Below are 24,289 nucleotides of genomic sequence, written 5' to 3' on the forward strand. Positions count from 1 at the left end.
ATTGGATTGCAATCTGAGGAATTTGTAGGCCAGGTCGTCGCTTTGAGCTCGTTGTCACATTCCTCAGACCCTTCCTGAACAGTTTGCGCAGTGTGGCATGGCACATTGTCATGCTGACGGAGCCACTGCCATCAAAGAGTGCTTTTTTGAGGGGGAGGTACTCTGTCGGTAATGGTGTTTTGGTGGGTGTTGCATGTCAAGTGGCATCCAAAAGTGGCATGCCAGGATCCAGGGTTTCCCAGCAGAACATAGCACTGGAACAAAATGACCAATCTGTCAGTAGTTTGGCTGTTTGGTGTATATAGTATGGCACATATGCATCATCATTGCTGCATCGTGTCTCACCACTAGGTGGAAGCAAAGCATTTTAGATTTTGACTGATAGAGCAGTGGACAGATTTAACTGGTGTAGTATAGAGCTGTATAATGTATAAAAACAACACTTTTATAGCATCCAACATAAGATGTTAATGTAGATTTTGAATTTTGACATCCTCAATAATACTGCTTTGAACTTGTAACCCCTGAAATCCTGTTTTGTGATGCAGACATTGTCAGTGATGGTAATCCTTGTGAATGAGATGAATCTGTGCATCTGTGACTTACACAAATCATTATTTAATTTCCTTTACAATCCATTTTCAGGGTTACCTTTTGACATGCAGTCAAAAGCACTATATTTGGTGGTGTCTTGGTATGTGTTATAGATAGATAGATAGGTGGATACATGGTAAATAATTGCCTCTTTCTTCCACACGATGGCGCCACTAACATAACAAATGTTTCTCCTCATTTTTAATTACTAGCACTGCCCTACAGTAAATAATCAGCTGTGGTGGAATTTGTTCGTTACAAGAGTACAGAATTAGACCCATTTTAAAAAAAACAGATCCAGAGCCAAATAATGCCACAATCAAACCGCAGTAATGTTTATGATGGAGTTATGCACTTAAGGAACAAATTGATCATTTAATAGACAGATATATTTACAAAGGAGATGTGCATGTGTATTGTTCTTTTGTTAAATGTTAAACACACATGCACATCTTATAGCCTACGGTATGGATTTGACACACACAGTTTATACGTTGCATTCCTCACACTCAGTCTGTGGTCTTACGGTGAGAAACACAGCTCCCACAAATGTACACAGGACACATTAATTATAGTAATTTATTAGTGTGTACTTATGCTGTGTTTGCATTTCAACCCTAAGCAATTACCTCAGGAGATCAAAAGACATGAGCTGTATTTAATGGCTTTTATAGTGTGTGAGATGAAGATGGAAAAGATAAAGGTAATAAAGATAACATTCTACAGCTCTACTATACCCTAAAGGCTGTAATCTGTCATTGGCTGATTATAGTTAATATCCTACACAGAAGCATCTTCGGATAAGCAGCATTTTTTTTGTTATAGCCCATTTGGTGATTGTCACTGTGAGTCTTATTGCAGGGCTGTAACAGTGGCCATATGGGATGCGTCTCTGACTGCATCTGCCCAAGTAGTCCTACCACAATCGACCGGCCATCTGGCATCGAGGGGGCTGCCTCTGAGCTGATAAATGAGTGCAGGTGACTTCTTAGCTTTAATTCAGAGCCATTACTGGCGTTAGTGCGGCAGATTCATGCAGGCTTTTAATCTTATCAGCCAAAGAATATGGTGATGACCAGATTGGGTCTGAGTGGCTGAAAAAGGGGAGCAATAAATCTCAGCTAAAAATGCACAACGGAGGAAATGTGCATGTTTTGTTATTGCCCCACATCTTTATATCTATTGTTCTGTCACGGGTCACTTTAAAACCCACATCCACTATTATCTGTCAATCAATACTGACACATTCATATTTACTTTAGATTGAAACAATCCAGGTTTTTGCCCTTAGCATCACAATATAGAGCCATAATATCAGCCAGAGTAGTTTTTTTGTGCCATTATGCATCACCAGAGTTGACTGATTATTGACACTAGAGGGAGATGGCACTAGTTCATGACTACTGGTGTATATGTTCATGTATTCAGTCTCACATATGAGTTGGACAGTTAGAACCAAGATGAGAATATTATTGTCCACACTGTCTCATTCTGAATATGATGCCTGAAACAAGTTCCAAAAAGGTTGGGACAGGGCATGTTTACCACTGTTTAACATCCCCTTACAAGTGTTTGGAAACTGAGGACACTAATTGCTGAAGTTTTGAAAGTTTCCAATTCTTGCTTGATATACAACTTCAGCTGCTCAACAGTCTGAGATCTGTCATATTTTGCACTTCATAATGTACCACATATTTTTGAGGTGAGACAGGTCGGGACTGCAGGCAGGCCAATTTAGTACCTGTGCATGTTTACTAAAAAAGCCACACTGTTGTAACATGCAAATAATGTGGCTTGACATTGTCATGCTGAAATAAGCAAGGATATCCCTGAAAAAGGCATCGTCTGTATGGCAGCATATGTTGCACCAAAAATTGTGTGCACCCCATAACATTTACAGTGCCTTCACAGATGCAAGTTAGCCATGATACCATGGGCACTTACACACCCCCATACCAACACAGCTTTTGAACTGTGCATTGGTAACAGTCTGGATGGTCCTTTTCTTCTTCAGCCCAGACGACATGACGTCCATAATTCCAAAAACAATTGTAAATGTGGACTCATCAGGCCACAACACACTTTTCCACTTTGTGTCAGTCCATCTCAGATAAGCTCAGGCCCAGAGAAGTCAGCGGCGTTTCTGGATGTTGTTGATAAATGGCTTTCACTTTGCATGGTAGAGTCTTAACTTACATCTGTAGAAGCAGCAACAAACTGTCTTTACCGACAATGGTTTTCCAAAGTGTTCCTGAGCCCGTGTAGTGATATCCTTTATATAATTATGTTGGCTTTTAATGCAGTGCAGCCTGAGGGGTCAAAGGGCACAGGAATTCAATACTGGTTTCCAGCCTTGTCCCTTACATGTATTTCTCTGAATCTTGTGATGATATTATGGACTGTAGATGGTAAAATCCATAAAGTCCTTGCAGTTATTCATTGAGACTGTTTGCCCACACAGTTTTACACAAACTGACCATCCTTGCTTGTGAACAACTGAGCCTATTGAGGATGAGTCTTTCAAACCCACTCATGATACTGTAAGCTGTGACAGATTAACCTGTTAACCTGAGAAATGTTCCAAACTGATGTTTTTGAGCATCCAACATTTTTCCCAGTTTTTTTGTTGCCCCCCTGAATGTTTTCAAAAAACAATAAAGTTTATTAGTCTGAACATTATTATCTTTTCTTCAAACTGTATTCAATTTAATATAGCTCAAAGCAGATTTGCAAATCATTGCATTCTGTTTTTATTTTAGTTTTACACAGCATCACAACTTTTTTGGAGTTTGGGTTGTAAAACTTGATCATAACTGCAAACTCATGAGATAGAAAGCTCCAGAACGTCTACTTGTGCTCCCTGTGGAGAAGTTGTAATGTCAATTGCTGTGTCTGGGGGCAAAAATGAACTTTCAATCTTGATATAAATTCAGTTTTTATCAATGGAGGATATTAACCTTCTTCAAAGCTTGGGCTGTGCGATATGGAGAAAATCAAATATCATGACATTTTTACGAAATACCTGGAGATCAATACTGTGACAGTGTTGTAGGATTGACTGTTGGTGCTTTCACAAAATATGTACACAATGAGATTTTTAATAAATAGTCATCAGTAATGTGGATATAATGTTTTAGTGGTTAAAGGCAAATAATAGGACAGCTAGAACAGTCTGGTAAGGTCAGAAATTGACATCACTTTATTGTAATCATCCTTTAAAACCAGGAAAAGACGACACTTAAGGCAAGGCAAGGCAAGTTTATTTGTACAGCACAATTCGTACACAAAGTAATTCAAAGTGCTTTACAGAACAAGAAAATGCATTAAAATCACAATACAAAATAAAAACATAAATAATCATTATAAAATGAACTTTAAAAGAGAAGAGTGCAGATAAGATCCTTTCAGTCATATGCACAGTGAAATAGAGCTGTTTTGAGCCTAGATTTGAACATTGTCAGAGTAGAGGCCTGTCTCACATCTTCAGAAAGACTGTTCCAGATTTTAGCTGCATAAAACTGGAATCCTGATTCCCCATGTTTAGTCCTGACTCTGGGCACCAGCAGGAGGCCAGTCCCTGAGGTCCTCAGAGTCCGAGATGGTTCATATGGCACTAACATGTCAGAGATGTACTTTGGTGCTAGGCCGTGGAGAGACTTGTACACAAGCAGAGCTGCTTTAAAGTCTATTCTCTGAGCCACAGGAAGCCAGTGTAGAGACCTGAGCACAGGACTAATGTGCTCGTACTTCCTGGTTTTGGTCAGGACCCGAGCAGCAGCATTCTGGATGTACTGCAACTGTCTTACGGCCCGTTTGGAGAGGCCAGTGAGCAGGCCGTTACAGTAGCCTAACCTACTAGAGACAAATGCATGGATAAGTCTCTCCAGTCAGGCTTAGACACTATACCTTTGATTTTGGGAATTTTTTTTAGATGGTAAAAAGCTGCTGATGTTATTGATTTGAGGTGGCTGTTAAAGTTCAAGTCTGAGTCCATTATTACCCCGAGATTTCTAACCTGATTTGTAGGTTTTAGAGAGAGAGACTGGAGGTGACTGCTGACACTTTCTCTTTGTTTCAGTGGACCAAATACGATGACTTCAGTCTTGTTGTTTTGCATCCACACACTGACCTGTTGGATGCAGTGACAGAGTGAATCGACTGGTCCATATTCACCTGCTGTCAGTGAGACATAGATCTGAGTGTCGTCTGCATAATTGTGGTAGGACACATTATTACTTTGTATTAACTGGCCTAAAGGCAGCATGTAGAGATTGAACAGAAGGGGTCCCAGGATTGACCCTTGGGGCACCCCACAGATCAAGGCCACGTGGTCTGAGACACAGTTACTAATTTCAAAAAAGTACTTCCTGTCTTCTAGATAGGACTTCAACCAATTTAGGGCAGTGCCAGAGATGCCCACCCAGTCCTCTAGTCTCTGTGAAAGGATCTCATGATCGACAGTGTCAAAAGCAGCACTCAGATCTAGCAGGACTAAAACTGAGACTTTGCCTGCGTCAGTGTTCAGGCGGATGTCATTTGTCACCTTAATAAGAGCGGTCTCAGTGCTGTGATGGGGTCTAAAACCTGACTGGAAAACATCAAAGGAGTTGTTCTTTAGGAGAAAGTCAGTAAGCTGTTGGTAAACAACTTTCTCAAGGACTTTGCCTAAAAACGGCAGATTTGAAATGGGCCGTACTATGTGTTCAGTACTGTGGCATCAAGACTGCTCTTCTTTAGGAGAGGCTTTATGACCGCAGTTTTCAAGGCCTTTGGGAATGTTCCAGATTGTAGTGAAATGTTAACTATGTGATCTATTGGTGGTAACAAACTGCTCAGCACAGACTTTAGAAATCTAGTGGGTAACACATCGAGGCAGCATGTAGACGAACTCAGACTGGTGATGATCTCTTGGACAGTTTTGTCAGTTACAGGTGCAAAATGAGTCAGCTCTAAGTGTCTAGGTGGCTGCAGGGTTGTTATTGGTGTTGTGGAATTGATGGCATTTTTAATGGTCTGAACCTTGTCGCAAAAGAATACTGCAAACTCATTACACTTAGATGTGGAGATCAGTTCCAACGGCAGTTGAGCTGGAGGGTTTGTTAATCTGTTCACTGTTGCAAATAAGACACGTGAGTTGTTACTGCAGTTTCCAATAATTTCCGAAAAGTACCTCTCCCTTGTTCTACGTAACATCCGGTTGAACACATACAACTTTTCTTTATAAATTTCATAATGAACATGAAGCTTCGACTTGCGCCATTTCCGCTTGGCCCTCCGGCACTCCCTTTTCTTGCCCTGACCGAGTCATCATTCCTCCATGGCGCCTTCTGCTTATTTTTAACCATTTTAACCTTCACAGGGGCAATGGTGTCCAGAACATTCAAAACACTCAAAGTAACAGAATTCAACAAATCATCAACATTAGAACATGAGGCATTTTCAAAGCTTATCATTTCCATGAACAGAGCACCTGTACTGTTATTTATGTGTCTCCTCCGAACAACTGCAGGACCAGCCGGTGGTTTGGGAGAAACAGACAGGTCAAAGAAGACACAGAAATGATCAGACAGAGCAACATCAACCACACTGACGTTTGAAATATTAACCCCCTTTGTAATGAGCAGGTCCAGAGTGTGCTGCGCTCTGCTGTGTGTGGGCTCACACACATGCTGAGTCAGGCCAAAGGTTTCAAGGACAGCACTGAGCTCTTTAGCATTTCTGTCACAGACATTATCCACATGTACATTAAAATCACCTGTAATGACCAAACCATCAAAGTCTGTGCATACAATTGAAAGCATCCTGGTAAAATCATCAATAAAACTTTGACGGTGCTGGGGAGACTTAACAACACTTAACAATATTAATATATCAAAAATCTAAGATAATTTGAAGTCTCATGTCATGATATCGATATAATATCAATACGTTTCCCAGCCCTATAAATCTACAATAAAATATAAATGTTGTCTTATTAATTTTTGTTGAGAAACAAAGTCGCATAAATCCATTTTTGTTAAACCATTTGAATTCAACCACACCACTGTATTTCTCTCAGCTCTCTCAGGTTTGTGTAGATATGCACATTTTCACGGCTCTCTAATCTTTTATTAACACCAGTGTCTGATCTTTTTTTGTCTGTAAATCAGCAGTTTTGCACCTGGACCCACGGTGTGTTCATCCATTATTCTGTTTCTCCGTGTAGGGCCAATTTCACTGATGGAAGAGGAGGAGAGTTGAGTCTGTAGTGGGGACGTCTGTCTCTGTGTGGATGGGTGCTGTCCAGGGTGCTGAAGTGGGAGCTGCTGCTACTCTTTACAAGTCATTGAGTCGCATTAGAGAGGCAGGCGCTGAAACTAATTACATATCCAAGTGATATAGTAGTATTTCTATCTTTATCTCCAAGGTGATGGCAGTGTTCAACCCACTCATCTAATTTTAAGTAAAGACAATGATACCTCCAGCAGCACCACTGAGAAGGGCAGTCTGTGTTCTGTAACTAACAAAGCTGATCTACCAACCTTGATATTAATTGTTATGTTTAACTTTTCTCTGTATCATTTCATCCCACTGCCAAATTATCATTGAGTCTAAACCAGCGGTGGAAGAAGAGTTCAGATCCTTTACTGGTCCAAGCACAACTTAATACACTGAAAATACTCCACTACATGTTAAGTCCTGCTTTCAGAATCATAAAGTGTGTACGTGTCGGAGTTGCAGAGTTTGCCTGTTCTCCCTGTGTCAGCGTGGGTTTTCTCCAGGTACTCCAGCTTCCTCCCACAGTCCAAAGACATGCAGGTTAGTTGGTGACTCTGAATTGTCCGTAGGTGTGAATGGGAGTGTGAATGGTTGTCTGTCTCCTGGGATAGGCTCCAGCACCCCCAGTAATGTGCAGTAATGGAAAATGAATGAATGAGATGTAGTGGATGAGATGTAGCTAGCCTATAGTTGCATAAAGTGGAAACACTTAAGTAGCACCTCAAATTTGCACTTAAAGGCGCAGTGTTTAGGATTTAGTGTCATCTAACACTGAGGATTACAGATTGCAGCCAGCTGAAACTTCTCCCATGTGTCAAGTGTGAACTCCTAGTTAAGATTCCTGTAGTGTCCATTGTTCAGGAGGATTTTAGCAGCAGCAGAATTATCCAAGAGGTCTCTTCTTCTTCAAAACAAACAGACCAGGTGTTAAAACCAGTAAAAACACTGAATAAAACAGTCTCACGTTACAAATCAGTGTTTCTCTGACGCTGTTTGGAATGTCACTGTCTGGCCACTGGAGGGTTGCTGGTTCGATCCCAGGTGTGGGAGCCCTTCTGTGCGGAGCCTGCATGCCCTCCCCGTGTCAGCAGGGGCCCTCTCCGGGCACCCCAGCTTCCCCTCACAGTCCAAAGACATGCACATTTGGGACTAGGTTAATTGATAACTCTAAATTGTCCATAGGTGTGAATGTGAATGTGAATGTGAGTGATTGTCTGTCTCTATGTGTCAGCCCTGTGATAGTCTGGTGACCTGTCCAGGGTGTACCCTGCCTCCTGCCCAATGTCAGCTGGGATAGGCTCCAGCCCCCCCGCGACCCGCAAGAGGATGAAGCGGTTAGAAAATGAATGAATGAATGAACTTTGGATGGAAATCTGCCTCCCCTCCTTGCTTTACAAAATGTCTAAATGACATGTGACACACTCTGTCTAACTCCCTCATCAAGTTTTCTAAAATTTGTGGACCTTTTATTAAACACATCAAAAGGATGAGGACTCAAGCTTATTATCCACTTTGGACCACTCCCTTGCATTGGACTGTACACTGTGTCTTATCCCATGGCTGCTATTTCTCTGCCTCAGCCTTCCTGTGGACACTTAATGAACTGGCGTGTAATTGAACTGTTTTTTTCTTTAGCTGGCAGTGTGGTTGTGTTTTGTTTTTGTTTGTTCTGTATTATGTCTGTTTTTGTATTATTAGTGTTAAAAAATGAGAAATACAATCTATTAAAAAAATGCAGATGGTTCTGTCTACAGCCAGTGTTTGTTTTGTTCACTCTGGGCTACTGTAGAAACATGGTGGGGCAACATGGCAATCTCTGTCAAGGACCTGCTACCCATATAGATATAAAGAGGTTCTGATGTAACAAAAACACAGCAATTCTTATTTTCAGGTAATTATACACTAAAGAAAACACACTGATTATATTGTATTCAATTTCTGCCAATACATCCCCATAAATCCTACACACTGGACCTTTAAGTGTACTTGGATAAATGTTTTTGTTCACACTCCACCACTGGTCTCAACAAAGTCATTGTCCCTGTCCCCAAGATTGTCCTCTGTCCAGACTATTCTTCCTACGAAACGATCTTAGATTAGAAACACACACACACAGCCTTCTCTAAGAGTGTCCATCCAATGTACTGAGGCGGCTGCTTTAAGAGGAGCAGCCTCCGACGTCAGCACCGTTTTAGACATGTGGCTCTGACATCCAATGGCCTGATCGGCGCTATAATCAGCCCCTTTCTTACAGGAGATCCCTCTGCAAACGACCAGTGTAGACAGGAGTTAGCCACGGCTGCAAGATCGCCACCAGATACAATTAGGACCGAGATTTCCTCCTTCACTCACCTGCAGCATCAAGTCCATCCTCCCAGCTAGAACCACCGTGTAGCAACCATGTCTGTAGCGGGGCTCAAGAAGCAGTTCCACAAAGCCACTCAGGTAAGAGGGATGCACCACATCTCAGATCTGCATGTTGGGGTGTCATGTTGGTGGAGGGCGGTGAAATGGTGTTTGTAGATCGGTGTTAAATGAGCACCTCATGCTGCTCAGATGCAGCAGTGTGTTGTAGCTGTGCTCCATCTGTTCCTATGAATCACTCATGTTGCTGTCCTGGTGCTGAAATGTGCTCCACTGTAAAGATGCTGCAGCGCTGCACCAGTAGAATAATTTATTACTGGTGTTTTACACCGCAGCATCTGTCGTGTTTTGCTTTTATTTGATGCATAACAGGACGCGGTAATTATTAGTATAAGTCGTGTTTGTGTGGCAGTGTGGGAGGCAGGTGGCACGACAATGTGGTGGTAGTGATGTCGGGGACGTCAGTTCCTCTCGGTACCCTTCAGATGACATTCCGCGCAGCAAAAGCACCGGAGCTGCAGCTCATAGCAGCCGCTCACACTTGTAATGCGCAAGTTGTGGCAATTAATGGAGGACAGGTTTTAAATCAGTGTTTTCTGTCAGCCAACCACAGTGGGAACTCCGAAGCGCACCACGTTATGCAATCGTTAAGTGCGCTTTGGCGGAAATCCGCTCCTACCAGCAGCGGCACGCCATGACCCCGGCGCCCTCTAAACGCACTTATCTTCTATTGCGGGAAACCTGTGACGAAATAAATCACGTCTTCCCCTTTCTAGTGCTGAATCATGTGTTACTTATAGATGTAGGGCCTAATGCATGAGGAGCTATCCAGTTCAAGGTTACTCAGAGGCTTCCTCAACCCATCCCAGTCATCTAGTCCCATTTGATTTCACTTTCAAGAGCTGAGACTCTCTGTGAGTTTGAAAGCCATCAGAGTGGTTCCCATAGGTCACCAGTGGGATGTTGATGGTCAAAGATATGGACAGATCTGTCCCTGCAGCCTCCCGCTAACTCAAAGGCTCTTGGTGATTTTTATTTCCGGTGTTAGCTGGGAGCACCGAGGTCTGAGGGAGGTTGTCTTCTTTCTCAGGGTGAGTCACAGTAACACTGACAGTCAGCTTCAGGCCTCACACAGCAGGACACCCGGAGCCTGGCTGAGTCTCACACACACACACACACACACTGCTCACTCCTCGCAGTGTTCTCCAGTTCACCCAGTACCCAAATGGCCTTAGTCACAGCTCCCACTTTGGATCATCCCTCCTCCTTTATAAGCAATTGTCACTGAAATTGGAGAGAATAATGGTGCTAATCATGGCGTATCTCTTGAAGGTCAGGGTTTGTAGATATTAAATTTAATTGCATGCTCTTGCAAACTCTTAATAGCATGTTGGACGTGAATAACTCAGACGGCATTTTGAGCGGACAGGAGTGAAGACACATTTAACAGCTGGAAGCCAATATTATGATACACTGGAGCCTGTATTTTTAGCTAATTTCTAATTTTTGCCATTAGTCATTTATATTATCGTTAATGTCACGCTGACATTTGAAAGGCTTGTTTAGATGATTAAAGCAAAGCAGTGATGTTATTCCTGAAGAGCGGTGCTTGCAGATCAAAAAACAAAACAGTTACCGGAAGTTTCATCATGTTTTAGGATTAAATAAAACGAAGAAATGATTGCAGGAGCTCGTGTTCAGCTGTTAACACACTCCTCAGTTTTAATCAGGAGCTCAGCTGATCAGATTGGAAGTAGACAGCAGCCCACACGGGGCATTAGATGGCTGCACAGATTGTGCTAATTCTGTGTGATGAGTCTATTGTCACCCATTAGCAAAGCCCCGTCTCTCCCTGCAGATGTTCCACTACAGCCTCAAATGCCTCTGTGTGCGTGAGGCAAGGGTGCATGAGAGCATTTATATCTGTAAATATGCATACTGTTATGTGGCTCTCAGTGTGCATGCATAAAGAGGCGTGGCTGAGTGTGAAGATATGCAGTGAATACATCTGAATTGATTTTTTTACAATCTTCATTACTCAGTTTTACTCCTGATGTTATTCAGTCAGCTCCAGGCTCAGAGTGAGCTGTCTCTGTGGTCTCCTGCCGTCTGTTCCTCAACATTACACACACCCCCATCCCCCCAACACACACACACACACACACACACACAGTCATTCTCCCCAGACTCCCAGTGGCAGAAGGCTCCTATCAACCCCTCTGTTCCCGTGCCACGGCCCTGTAATCCAGGCACAGACTCACCGAGGCAGCGTCCCAGCAATCTGGCTACTTACACACATCCTCCAACCAGACCATCGCGGTACCCCCACCCCAACACATGAAGAGGGGGTCACAGGGATTAAGGGATGGGACCAGGGATTTAAGGGAATCAGACAGGAGATTGGCAGAATGGATATCAGCGTTAGAGGAATGGTTTGAATTTCTGCAAAGTATGCTTATTGGCTTGCTTTCCAAAAATGAGATGAGAAGATCGATGCCATTCTCATATCTGGAAGGTAGCCAGTTGTAAACAGGGACTAATGGCTAGCTTGGTTCTGTCCAAAGGTAACAAAATCCATTTTATAAGGGGTTATTTGCTGGACTACTGCTTGGCTGGAACCATTAACTTCCTGGAGTCTCCTCTGGATGCAACTGGTCCCAACTGTTACTCTTTGTTCTTTGTATGGATTAAACAAACAAGATAAAACGTGTTAATCAAAGGAGGTGTGCTGTATTTTTCAAAATGTTGAAATAGTCTTTTAATGGTATTTACTGTACACGATATGTACACTCGGTCGATCTTTTCTCAGTGTCATTACTCAGGATAGTTAGAAGTGGGTGGTACATAATTTTATTCAGTGATATCAATATTGTTATATATGGAAATTTAATAATTGAAGGATAAAATAACCAGACAGTAATGCTATTTTTAGCTAATCCAACAGACTAAATACAAAACAACCCAGTTTGTTATCAAAATCAAAAAAGTTGCAAATTTATATAAAAATACGATACAGGCTAAAGCAGTCTTGCTCATTGATTTGCAACACTACCCTAAATCATATAGCCAAAAAGGGACAGTTCACCACAAAATCAAAAATACACATTTTTCCTCTTACCTGTAGTGCTATTTATTAGTCTAGATTGTTTTGGTGTGAGTTGCTAAGTAGTAGAGACTGAACTACACCTGACAACAGAGGCAAGCGTGCATCTACTGCTAGCTCACCTAGCAGCACTGAGCTAGCTAAAGTTACAGCTCAGCCGAGGAGGACGCCATTTATGTTTACATCTTGTGCCGTCACGAGCATGAGCCTCTCACCCGTGAGTAGATGCACGCTTCCTTCTGTGGGGTGATACAGTTTGCAGGTGGAGTTTGGTAGAAAGAAACTGTTCACAACAAGGTGTAGTGGCTATCTTTAGCCTGTATTGTTTTCAACTTCGTCTTAATTCACTTCTATTAATAACCACATCCTAATGACGACAGGAGACTGCTTTACGCATTGAGTCGGCTCGGTAGCAACACCAACAAACTAAGGGTAAAACAACTGTTGTCAAACTGAATATTTCACAATAAAGGCTTCACTTACTGTTCATTTGTCACATACTGTATGTATGGCAGCCGCACAGGACCAATATAAAGATTCATAGAGGTCAAAATATACAGTGACAAAGTAACCTCACATGTTTAACAAAAACATATTTCTCTCTGTATTGTAGCAAGTCATACCATCTAACAATAAAACAAACTTATCACTGATAAATGGCGCCTACACAAGGTCTGTGGATAATCGTGAGTAACTGGGTCATGATCTCTGGGCAAACACATTGCTGTTGAGATTTTTAAATGTATTTTTCTGGCACTTTGAGCACCACAAGCAGAGTGCCATCTAGTTCCAGTATACTCAAAAGAAGGCAGACATCTTTATGGCTGATATCTCCAACACTTGGCAGCTCACACCAAAACAAGCTAGACTGATCACAACCACTACAGGTAAGAGTAAAAATATGTGTGTTTGGTTTTGGCTTGAACTGTCTCTTAAAAGGAATAGCTTCTTTGCTATACTCAGCAAATCTCTCAAAGCTGACCAGTTTAAATCTTCTCAGTATGAACAGCAGAGGACAGGACTGTGTAAGCCTTATATCTGTGATTGCATAAAATCTCAACATAAAAAAATCTCCATAAATAAATGGAGCTAAAGCAACAATGTCAAACTGGTTTATATGTAGATGGGAACAGATTGCACATCCTAAAATACTGCATTGACCCCATAGCCCCGTGCGTCACTAATTGCTCATTAGCCGTGTAGCTTTGTCTGATGTTAAGTGTGCAGCATCTGCTTCATGAGAGATGGAAAATCCTCATTGTTGTGCACGGAGTCTTGCAGCATTTCCTTATTGTAGACTTCATGCACTCTCTGTAGAGACGAACAGCCCATAAAAGGAGGAATGCTGTGGAGTCACCAGAGTTTTATGAGATTAACACACACACACACACACACACACACACACACACACACACACATGCTCACCCAACCTCAGCTTCACCTTTTCACACACATCACCAAGTAATTTATTTCACACAACCACAATCACACTTTTCTCCGGTGGAAGACATCTCTCTCTCTTCTCTCTCTCTCTCTCTCTCTCTCTCTCTCTCTCTCACCCAAGGACATCCGGGCTCATAGTGGTGCATTAATAACAGGGGCCATTTTAAAAGAAGGGAAGCACGGGGCATGAAGGGTAAAGCCCAGCAGGTCCATGAGTAATTTCCTTCTCAGAAAATTATTTATTTAATCATTTAGTATTCCATTACTCATTCTCACTGTGAACCATGCTATATATATACACCTCTCTGTGATCTGTGATAGATTTGAATGCTTTGGGACAATTTTGTACTTTATCTCAAAAAAATAACGTCAGCCTGCTTTAAAAAATGACACTTTATATTTCTGGTCTTATTATTTAATGACGGGACACAGTGTTTCTGGCGTATCCTTAAAGGTGGCGATTGCACGTCACGAGTCAACTTCACCTCACAGTCAGATGAGTCATGTTTGAGCAGATGCTGCGTTCATGATGGCTCTGTTCCCATGGAGAGAGTCATGTATGTGTGTGCGAGTGCATGCATGCGTGCGTGTGAATGTGCTCATGTGATGAGGCTTTTTATTTGGGGCTGTTTTTATCCTCAACTAATGGTTTAAAAAAAGAGTAAACTGCACGCTGCATCTCCAGCAGTTCTGCTTACTGTTGTTTTTTAATCAAACCCCAGTTTAAATGCCGGGTTTATATTTATCTTAAGGCTGCAGAGAGCAATTTTTATCTCAGTGGAGTGAGTGTGTGCTGCCAGCAGGAAGACAAAAATATGTTCATTAAATAGAAACTGCAGAAGAGAGAGAGAGAGAGGGGAGGAGATGAAGAGGACGGCAAGAGCGCTCGAGAAAGTGTGCCAGAGAGAGCAAGAGGGGAGAAATGAGAGGAGAGTCTTTGTTGCGGGTGGGTGGGTGGGGGGTTCTCTGGTTGTGCAGCTTTTTCAGATAAAATGGTTGCTTTGCTTCATGTCAATGTCAGAAAGGAAACAGTTTTCCAAACATGTTTGGCTGCATCCACATGCAGGGTATGTTTAAGTACACCAAGTCTAAAAGCAGTTATTTTTATGTTGTATGTCTGGTTAGTGAATTTGAATTTGTTGAATTTCAAAAGTTGGAAAACTGTAGATATTATTTACTGGATCCTTTGAGTCCCACTTGGATTCACAGCTGCATCTCAAATACTAAATAACCCATTGCTCTTAATCAGGTTCAAATTAGTCCACTCCTACAAAACTACAACAGATGTACATAAGATGCTATTTTAGAGTGAGAATTGTGTGCTTAGCATACTTCTTAATGATCCACTGTGTAGGATTTAGGGGGACATATTGGCAGAAAAAGATGATAATATAATAAGTGTGTTTCCTTTGGTGTGTAATCCCCTGAAAATAAGAATCATTGTGTTTTTGTGACCTCAGAATGAGCCATTTATATCTACATAGGGAGCAGGTCCTCATTCACAGAGTCCACCATGTTGCACCAGCATGTTTCTACAGTAGCCCAAAATAGACCAACCAAGCACTGACTCTAGAAAGGACCATTTGTGTTTTTCACGTCTGCCAACATTGTTTACAGCCCCTTCATGATGAGAGTGTAGACAATACACAGAATTTTAACGTGTAACTGCTTCATTCAGTGTTGTTATTCTGCAGATAAATTCAGCTCCCAGAAAAAAAAATCCTGAACATCTGAATCATAAGTTATCAGAGAAAAAAGTAAGCAGGTGGTGGACGAGCCACACGTCTGCAATGAACCCAACAATGTAGAAACACTGGTTTGTAACCTGAAACTGGTTTTACTGATTTGAATCACCAGGGGTCTCATTTATAGACATTGCTTACACACAAAACGAGGCCTGAAAGAAGCATATGCCGCTTCCCACAGAAAAGTTGTGATCTACATAAACAGACTTCAGGGGGAAACCTAAACCGATGCTTACGAACATTTTGGAGACGGGAAATTGGCAGTGTAGGTGGTGAGGTGGAAGTCTGATTATAGAAACTGTCAAATATTTTTTGGCGCACACCATTTTTGGCTTCTGTCCCCCCGTACATTTTCAGAATGAATCCTACGTACTGTTTTATAAATGAGACCCCTGGTCCATTTTGGAAGAGACGGGTTATTTTGACTCTGGGTAAAAACCTCCTGAAAAATGAACACTGAGGGAATCCTAACTGGGAGTTCACACTACGCACAAGGGAGGAGTTTCAGCTGGTTGCTTAGATGCCATTAAATCCTACACATTGCTCTGCTAATGTTTTTTTCTGCTTTATTTCTGGCTGAAGATCAACATCATGTCGGCGTACAATATGATATAAAATATAATTGGAATATTACATCTAATTAGTATTAAAATGGGTTTTAATGGCCAAGAAGGTGAGTACACATACTGGTTTATTTTGTTGCTCTCAGTGTACAAACAGAAATAGCCATGCAGTTAAAACAGATACACATGGAGCCAAGGGCTTTATACACATGAGGTAGGTGGATATGACAGTAGATACACAGCACAGTACACACTATATAAAGTATATTGATAGGGATTACATTATCATGATAAAGACCATCCAGTGTTTAGTGAATGTAATATGTCATTTACTGGTTAAGTGGGTAATCACAGCGAATCCAATCGTCAGTAACACCAGATTTGTGTAAATGCCATGTCCTTTTTTTGAAATCGAGATTGAGAAATGCTGTAAAACTCTGCCTAGACACCCAGGAGGAACAGCTGTAGGAGCAGCATGAAGCGTTATTTCATGTTCTGTATGGAAACAAAACATTGTGTCCAGGTATGGTGGTTACATATGTGAACCTGTCTGGGTACTTTAGGTGTTAGAAAACAGCTCTCACAGTTGGATGGGGTATATTTCCTTCGGTGCGTAACAGAGCAGTAATCCTTTATTTTGCAGTCAGCCCTGGTTTCACAAGAGGTTTTCCCGGTGTGTGTGTTGAATACTAATAAGAGCACCACTACACATTCTTCCTCTCATTGTATTGTGTGTAGCATTTTGATTTGGCAAATGGAAACCATCTTGTTTTAGTCTGTAGCTTAAAGGTGAATAATTAAGTAATTTCTCGGTCCATTTAAAGTTAATTCTTTATGTATGTGAGCGCACGTGCAGACATTTCCAACTCTACTTTCCTCAGAAAAGGGTATGCAGTGTGCATGTGCATGTGAGCGTGCACGGATGTACATCCGTGCATGCCCGTGGACAGCATTAGGGTCCTTGGATGTGACTGACGCCTGCAGGGCTTTAGGGCAGCAGATTGTGAGTGGGTGACTCATCCAGCCTGGATCCTCGCTCGGGCCTACTGCAGTGCAGCGTAAAACAGATCCAGCTGGGAGATAACAGATGGGGCGGGAGGGGCGAAGAGAGTGGAGCATGGAAAGAAAGATAAGAAAAGACAAGAAAAGGGAAAGAGGAGTAGATCGAAAGTGAACAGCCTTGAGCAGGTAGGGAGTGGCACAGAGATGAAGGGAGAATTCAAGCCAAGAGGTACTGAAGGCGAGAGCAGGGGGAACGACTCAGCCAAGTCAGACAGGAGGAAGTGTGGAGAACACTCGATCTGCAGGGATTTACTCTCTTAAAGGCTTTAGGAGAAATTTCTACCAAACTGAATTTTATCAGTTGATATTAGTGCTACGCCACGGTATCTTTTTACTCATTAATTACAGTAAGGGCTGCAACTAACAAGTGCTTTTAACAATTACTGTGCTGGTAAACGCATCAATTCATCTGTTTGTCTGATATAAAAAGTGAAAATGCCCATCAAAAGTCCCCAGTGCTTAAAAAGAACTTTGTCCAACCATAAGTCCAAAACCCAAAAGGTGTACTACAACACATGAGAAACAAAAGCATCAGATCCTCATTTTAGTGAATCTAAAACCAGAAAATGTTTGGAATCAGAAATGATTATTTGATTATAAAATTTGTTTCTGATTATTTTATTGGTCGATCAACGAAGATTGAGACTCTTTGTGATGTCTCCGTTTGATTGATTGAGTAGTAGTTTATAGTTGTGTTTACATTAAAGTAGTTTTACAGTATTACAGTAGCAAGTAAACGTCATACAAGTCACATACATTTTTTAGTGAGTAAAAGTGCAAAGTTATTAGCACCAAAATACACTTCACATACCCAAAGTAAAAGCAGTCATTATGATGAATGACCTATTTCAGAATCATCTTTATTCAACCCAGTCTCACTCTGAAGTCGTCGAAATCCATTGCTTGGGCAGTGACTTGTGGTGTCAAGACACTGACAAAAAAGTCAAGTAGAAGTACTTCAAAATTATATTTAAGTACAGCACTTAGTATCCACAACCACAGTATATTGAAGGTTCGGAAATAATCCTGATTACGGTAAATAAAAAGGCAAATGTTCATTTCAGGTTTTAGATAGGATGCAAGATACAGTCTCTTACGTGAAAGTCAGTAGTGCTACACAACCCTCCACCACCCTGACCTCTACGCCCTTACTTCCTGCCTCTCTACATATGTTGCTCACTGCCTCCTGCAGTGGCACTGAAGTGAATTGTGAGGTGCAGAATTGTCCAACATGAGCGTGACTCCAGGAGATACTGGGCTGAGTATCAAGTGTCAATGAGGTGTGTCATGTGTGCTATTTGCACATGAGTGAGAGGACAAAGACCCATTGTTGTAATGACCCTATAAGAACTGGAAGCACTTGTCTCAGTCAACTTGGTGTATCCAGTTTGGGCCAAGTGTGGATCAGCATTGCAGCAAAAGTGATGCTGCACTGGATCCAGTCCAGCAGTAGAGTCCCTGCAGCAATGTACCTCCTATCCTTTTATCTTGATTTATTTCCTTCCTTCACAGTGCTTCTTTTGCTGTTCACTTTTTCCTGTCGTTTGCCTCCTAGCCTTAAAAAAAAAAGTTTTTACTTTCCACAGTGGAGCCCTTTCTTTGACATGCCTCCATCAGGATACCAGGCCGTCCTGTGCTTGAGCTTGCTTAGCAGGCATAATTTCCAGTTCTCCTTCTGACAAGTGCAAACAGTTTATTTTTCTCAGATATTTGATCCCAGCTCTTTAAGGCTGCTCCCTTTCCTGAAGCTTTCAAACAAGGAAATCTTTGACCAGTCCTCAGCAGCAGTGACAGTTTTTTGACTTGTGTGAATGTAAAACGTCACCTCCAGCACCCCAGCTAATAAATGTTCTCATTAATGTCCTGGATACCTGATGAATTCTTTAGAGAGCTTTACAACAACCACCTTTTTGTCTGTTGACTCTTGAGCATGTGATATACCAATGACTCGCCATCTCCAGAGCTGCTCCTACACGTTACAATGAGGTGTGGCCACAAACAATACACTAAGTGTGACACACTGTATGTCTCAGTAAATCCCAGAGATTAGTCAAAGTATGAAATAGAAGAGTGTAAGCTCTAACAGAAATTTTGAATAAACTGTCAGCGGTATTGCTTTTGACAGGCGTGCACACATGCAGTGGCCAGAGGGTTGAAACTGGACTGTGGAGTTCTCAGTGTTCTGACGTCAGCTTTGTTCTGGAGGTTAATGACAGACGGACTCAGCCTATTCTTAGCTTGTCCTGTGGTTAGATGCTGTCGGCGCATTTTGTATAAGAGCACTGGCGAGGTAAACTCATTAAATGTCCTCATGTAGAAGAAATGTGAATGAACAATGTTTGGGCAGTTTCAAATCAGTCAAAGAAAAAGGATGTGCTGAGTGAAGGAAGCGCTGGTGTTTTTGCAGATTCAGTCAGTCTTATTTTGACAGTGATGGCCGCTTGAGGCTTTTTGTTTGTAGTCTATAGAAAGTGAGCTGTTGTTTGTCACTGTCCAGGGTTTCTCTCGCCTCTTTTCCGCTCCTTATTTCTCATCCTCCCTCTCTCCCAGCATCAGTATTCGGGCCATGGTAGATGTTTTATTCAGGATTGGCATATTATATATTCTGGGCATCAACCGCTGCAGGAGAAACAGTCAATGGCTTGGGACTGAGAACGGGGAATTCTCAAGACCTGTTACTAAGTGCTGGGTAAAGGTTTGTCTCATCAAACAAAATGAATGGGTAAATGAGCATTGGTTCTTTTCTTGTTGTCTGCATATTTCACCTTAAAGGTCCAGGATGTAGCATTTAGTGGCATCTCGTAGTAAGGCTGCAGAGCTAAAACATCTCTTATGTGCCTAGCGTGTAGGCAATGTGAAACTGCGAATGGCCCTATCTAGAGCATGGATGTGTGAAGAGAACTGGATACAGTGTTGGAGGCTGGGGCCCATTCATTTCAATGAGGGTTTGCTCAGTGGTGCATGAAGCCAAAAAAGTGCAGCCCATAGTGCGGGCACACTAGAGACTTCCGCTGGCCAAGCTAACCTCCCAGTTAAGCACTCCGCTAACTTCAGTGTGTTTAACTTACCTGCCTTTTTCACTCTGCTTCTGCATCACAGGGCCCATAGAGGAGGCACCTTTTGGTTTGGCACTCCATTAACTTGAATGGAAATAAATTGATTTAATCTTATGGCTCTTATAGTCTTTCCAAATGTTATTGGGTTGAATTAATTAAATTCTGATAGTGAAACGAGTCAAATCTTGGGAGTTGTGACACTCAAAAAATGTATCCACTGATTTACAGATGTCTCTTTTGCCATGTACTGTAAGTCTTTGGGGAAAATGTCTTCTGGGGTCCAACAGCATCATTTTTGTTTGGCCATTCTGGGCTACTATAGAAATAGCATGTCAGACTCCATGGGAGAGAAAGTGTTCCAAATGTTAATACCAACGGCTCATTTTAAGGTAACGAAAACATGAGTCTTATTTTCAAGCGATGATCTAATGAAAGCAAAGTTATGAATACTATGTACCATTTCTGCCAAGAGATGCCTCTAAATTCTACACACTGGACCTTTAAAATATGCTTTCGGGGGCGCCCACTAGCTCACCTAGTTGAGTGGGCGTCCCATGTGCAAAGGCTATGTCCTTGCCACAGCTGCCTTGGGTTCATTCCAGCTCTGGTCCTGCATGTCATCCCGTCTCTTTTTCTCTCTCCATTTTGCACTAGACTTTCCTATCTGATAAAGGCAAAAATGCCCAAAAAAATGCTTCGACCATATCAACCATTAATGAAAGTTATGCAATATTTCACCATAAAATTTTGTTTAAAGTTTTTTTGTCATATGATTATTTCACAGTTAATGTGTCGCCATTCTGGCAGGGAGTGAATCAATTTGCGTTTATGCAAGGAAATTGCTGGAAACGTTGATAAGACTGAATTAACCAGTTACACACACACACACACACACACTCGCATTTCTACTTCAGGGACATTCGGGTCACATCATTATTACCCAAATCTATAACCTAGAGGCTTGACGTACACTCTCTTCAGAACCCATTCACTGTGCTCGTTATTGGCTTTTGTTGTAAATGCCGACGTGCTGTGGATGTAATGAAGGTCAGTGCAGTATAATGTGCGGATATGGATGATTTTACATCCCCAGAGACCTTGTGAAGAGTATTGTCTGTGATGTGTAGTGCATTTACTCAGGGTTAAAGGTCATTGTCCAATCAAAGGTCATGGACCAAGACATACAAGCTGATCGCATCATGAAAACCAAATTGTTAGAGACAAGTTGAGGACCAAAAGTAATTTTTGGGCACCAGTAGTAACATAAAAGTAAGTCAAAGTGGTGTATCACATTGTAAGCATCAGTATGTCAGGATACAAATGTGGCAGTATTACATTTTTTGTTTGTGAAAGATCATTATTCTAATTTTTAGATTTTATGGTATTATGTGCAATGTTTGGTGAGCCAGAGAGATGTAAGCTATACGGTATTAATTTTTAGCTATACATTCATCATTGCTCTATGGATGTCAGTGTTGGTCGGTCCACCACTTTGGTCTGAAGTCTTAGTAATTTACAGGGACCTATGTGTGAAAGAGGCTTTACAGAATCGCTTGTGTAGCTTATCCCTCTTAGTCTTGTTTCTGAACATTTAGACATGAATTGTTTCTAGCATATATATCAATATATGTAATGTCATGTAAACCTCATCAACACAAGGTACAGTTGAGGCTGTACTTTGGTTGATAATCCAAGTATTGGATAAATTACAATTTGGACCCAATATTAGCACTAGCTGAAACATCAGAGAATCCAACCCAGTCTCACTCCCATCTCATCAAATACTGACGCCTGGTCTGTGGCTCTTGGCATCATATACTGAGGTGCCTCTTAGTGGCAGTATGAGATGCACCAGGCGGCAGCATTTTTTAACACTCCAGACAACTGCTGCAGTAGATAGAGCCTAGTATGTAGTGTTTCACATAGGTAGGTGGATGGGTCAAACAAACATAGGACTTTAATCCGTGAGAGTGCTGTTCATGTCCCATGTGAAAAGTCAATAGAGTTACGTTAATAACAACATGGTGTACTAGTATGTATAGTATACCGTACCAGTGACACATGTGACATGACATTACGTCATCATGTTTTTTTCTAAACCTTACTCTGTACTTTTGTTGCCTAGACTGAAGAAAGTAAATCTAAACAATGGTTCAAGTTTAAATTGACAAGAGACTGTATGCATTTAGCTAGCAGAAACTTTACATTTCCTATGAATACAGAAGTTTATTTCGAAAAGGCACAATGCATGTAACAAGCGTAGAATTGACACACTGTCCCTTGGTGTTCAAAACTGACATTGAAAGGATACCAAGAGTGTCATAGTTTGATGTAAAGAGCCACTGACCAAGCAGCTGCATTTGACGAGTTGAGAGTGAGAATGTGTCGGAGGATCACCAACGTTCACAAAGACCATAGATAAGTATATAAGTATATTTCCATCAACAACAGTCAAATAGCTGTCAAGATTTTTCAGTCTCAACCAAATTGGTGAACCAAAAGATCTACGAGCTACTACGTCGCTAACACGGCTAAAAACAACAGCAAAATAGTATGACACGGCATAATATGTACTTTATACAATAGCAGGTGCACTAACTCCTTTGTCGTAAATGAAGTAAAGAGGACATTTGGGCAGGAGAATTGTGGAGCAGAAAGGAAGAGAGTGGGAGGAAAGATGATGGAGAGAGGGGATGAAGTGTAGCAGAGAGCAGGAAGAGACGAGAGGAGGAAGTAATGGAGTTAAGTGGAGAGAAGAGGACGATGTTAGAAACAAAAGTGGAGAGGAGGCTTTGCTTTCAGGCAGCTGCGGCATCATGTGCTCAGTTTAATGCCTAATTTGGCTCAGGAGAGGACAGTAATGAGTGGTGGGAGGGAACGGAACGTGCTTTATTGTATTTACATGTCTGATAAAGCCAGTGGCCAGCAGGTTTTGTGGGGACAGTTTGGGTTTTTGGGTTTTTTTTGGGGGGGGGGGGTTCAGTGCTTGTATGTTTCACGTAGCAAAAGAAAAGCCATGTTAGTTGATCTAGCGGTGGACACACGGTTAACTCGCTCGCCCTATGCACACACACAGCGTGCTCCCACCAGCTGCAGAGCTGAGACTGAATGGCTTGTCAGGGATTATACTCAGATTAATCAGAGCACAGTGACTTTGCATCATATATTGGAGCTGTGTGTGAGTCAGAATCAGAGCGCTGCAGCGGTAATCTGTGAAACGTGCTTCATGTGCCGGCCCAGGACACCAAATGTACCATGTGACGGGGTCAGAGATTCATGACTCCTTGCTGTTTTTTTCATCAGAGTAGTATTTTTAGTTGATTTCCTCTGGGGATTTACTGCAGATATATATTTATATTTCTTTATACTGAAAAACACTCGTGGGTGATCGTGTGAAGAGGCAGATATAAACTTTAACCTCAAGTGATATTAGGTGTAATAATCTATCACTTAAGTCTCACTATTATGTGTAATTGGCCTAATGTTATTGTTTACCGTGCAGCTGAGTAATGAGTAATTTAATCACGCTGGTACTTTGTGTAAACAAGCCTCTTCATCATCTTCTAGACTTGTAATAAATGCCACAGGCTTCTGGGTAAACAAAGTTATTTTTCTCGCTATGCAAACTTAATATGAGAAAACACCACCCACAGGCTGAGCCGGGGATTAGACACCTAAATGCAAACAGAAAAGATGTTTATAATTAGACAGTCTGTGGTATACATGCATGTTCTGTAGGTGTGTGTTTGCAGCCCTGTCAGCAGGTGTTTGCAGCCTAGATAAATTAGTTTGAGCAGATCATTGATAGAGAAGTCTCAGATAGCTCAGATAAAGAAGTGAAGGATGACACTCCAGGGAGAAAAGGACATTAAGATATTTGTATTTGTCATCATCTTTAAGGTTGTGTCTGCATATAACACACCTAAATCAAATTACATACATGTCGAATATATATTGTGTCATGGCTTTTTTTTACAGTTACAGAATGCTTTTGAAAATGAGAATATTTACATATATCATTTGGGTTCAGGACGTGGTGATACACTGGTATTGAAAATAACCATGATATTTAAAAATGAAATATAATATCATGTTAATTGC

General features: G+C 41.6%; 1 protein-coding gene across 4 annotated transcripts in view; it reads left to right on the forward strand.

Moving 5' to 3' along the window:
• Positions 1 to 9,072: 9,072 nt before the first annotated feature.
• The window catches only part of sh3gl2a (SH3 domain containing GRB2 like 2a, endophilin A1), a 52,388-nt gene continuing 37,171 nt past the window's right edge, over positions 9,073 to 24,289 (forward strand). For 2 of the 4 annotated variants that reach the window (XM_049571413.1, XM_049571415.1), the window contains exon 1: positions 9,073 to 9,297. In XM_049571413.1, coding sequence (XP_049427370.1) covers positions 9,253 to 9,297 — 45 coding nt within the window. In that variant the 5' untranslated portion in view covers positions 9,073 to 9,252. The remainder of the gene's footprint in view (positions 9,298 to 24,289) is intronic. The other 2 variants (XM_049571416.1, XM_049571414.1) reach the window with 1 other exon arrangement.

The sequence above is a fragment of the Epinephelus fuscoguttatus genome, linkage group LG3 (assembly GCF_011397635.1).
Source record: "Epinephelus fuscoguttatus linkage group LG3, E.fuscoguttatus.final_Chr_v1".
Taxonomy (NCBI): Eukaryota; Metazoa; Chordata; class Actinopteri; order Perciformes; family Serranidae; genus Epinephelus; species Epinephelus fuscoguttatus.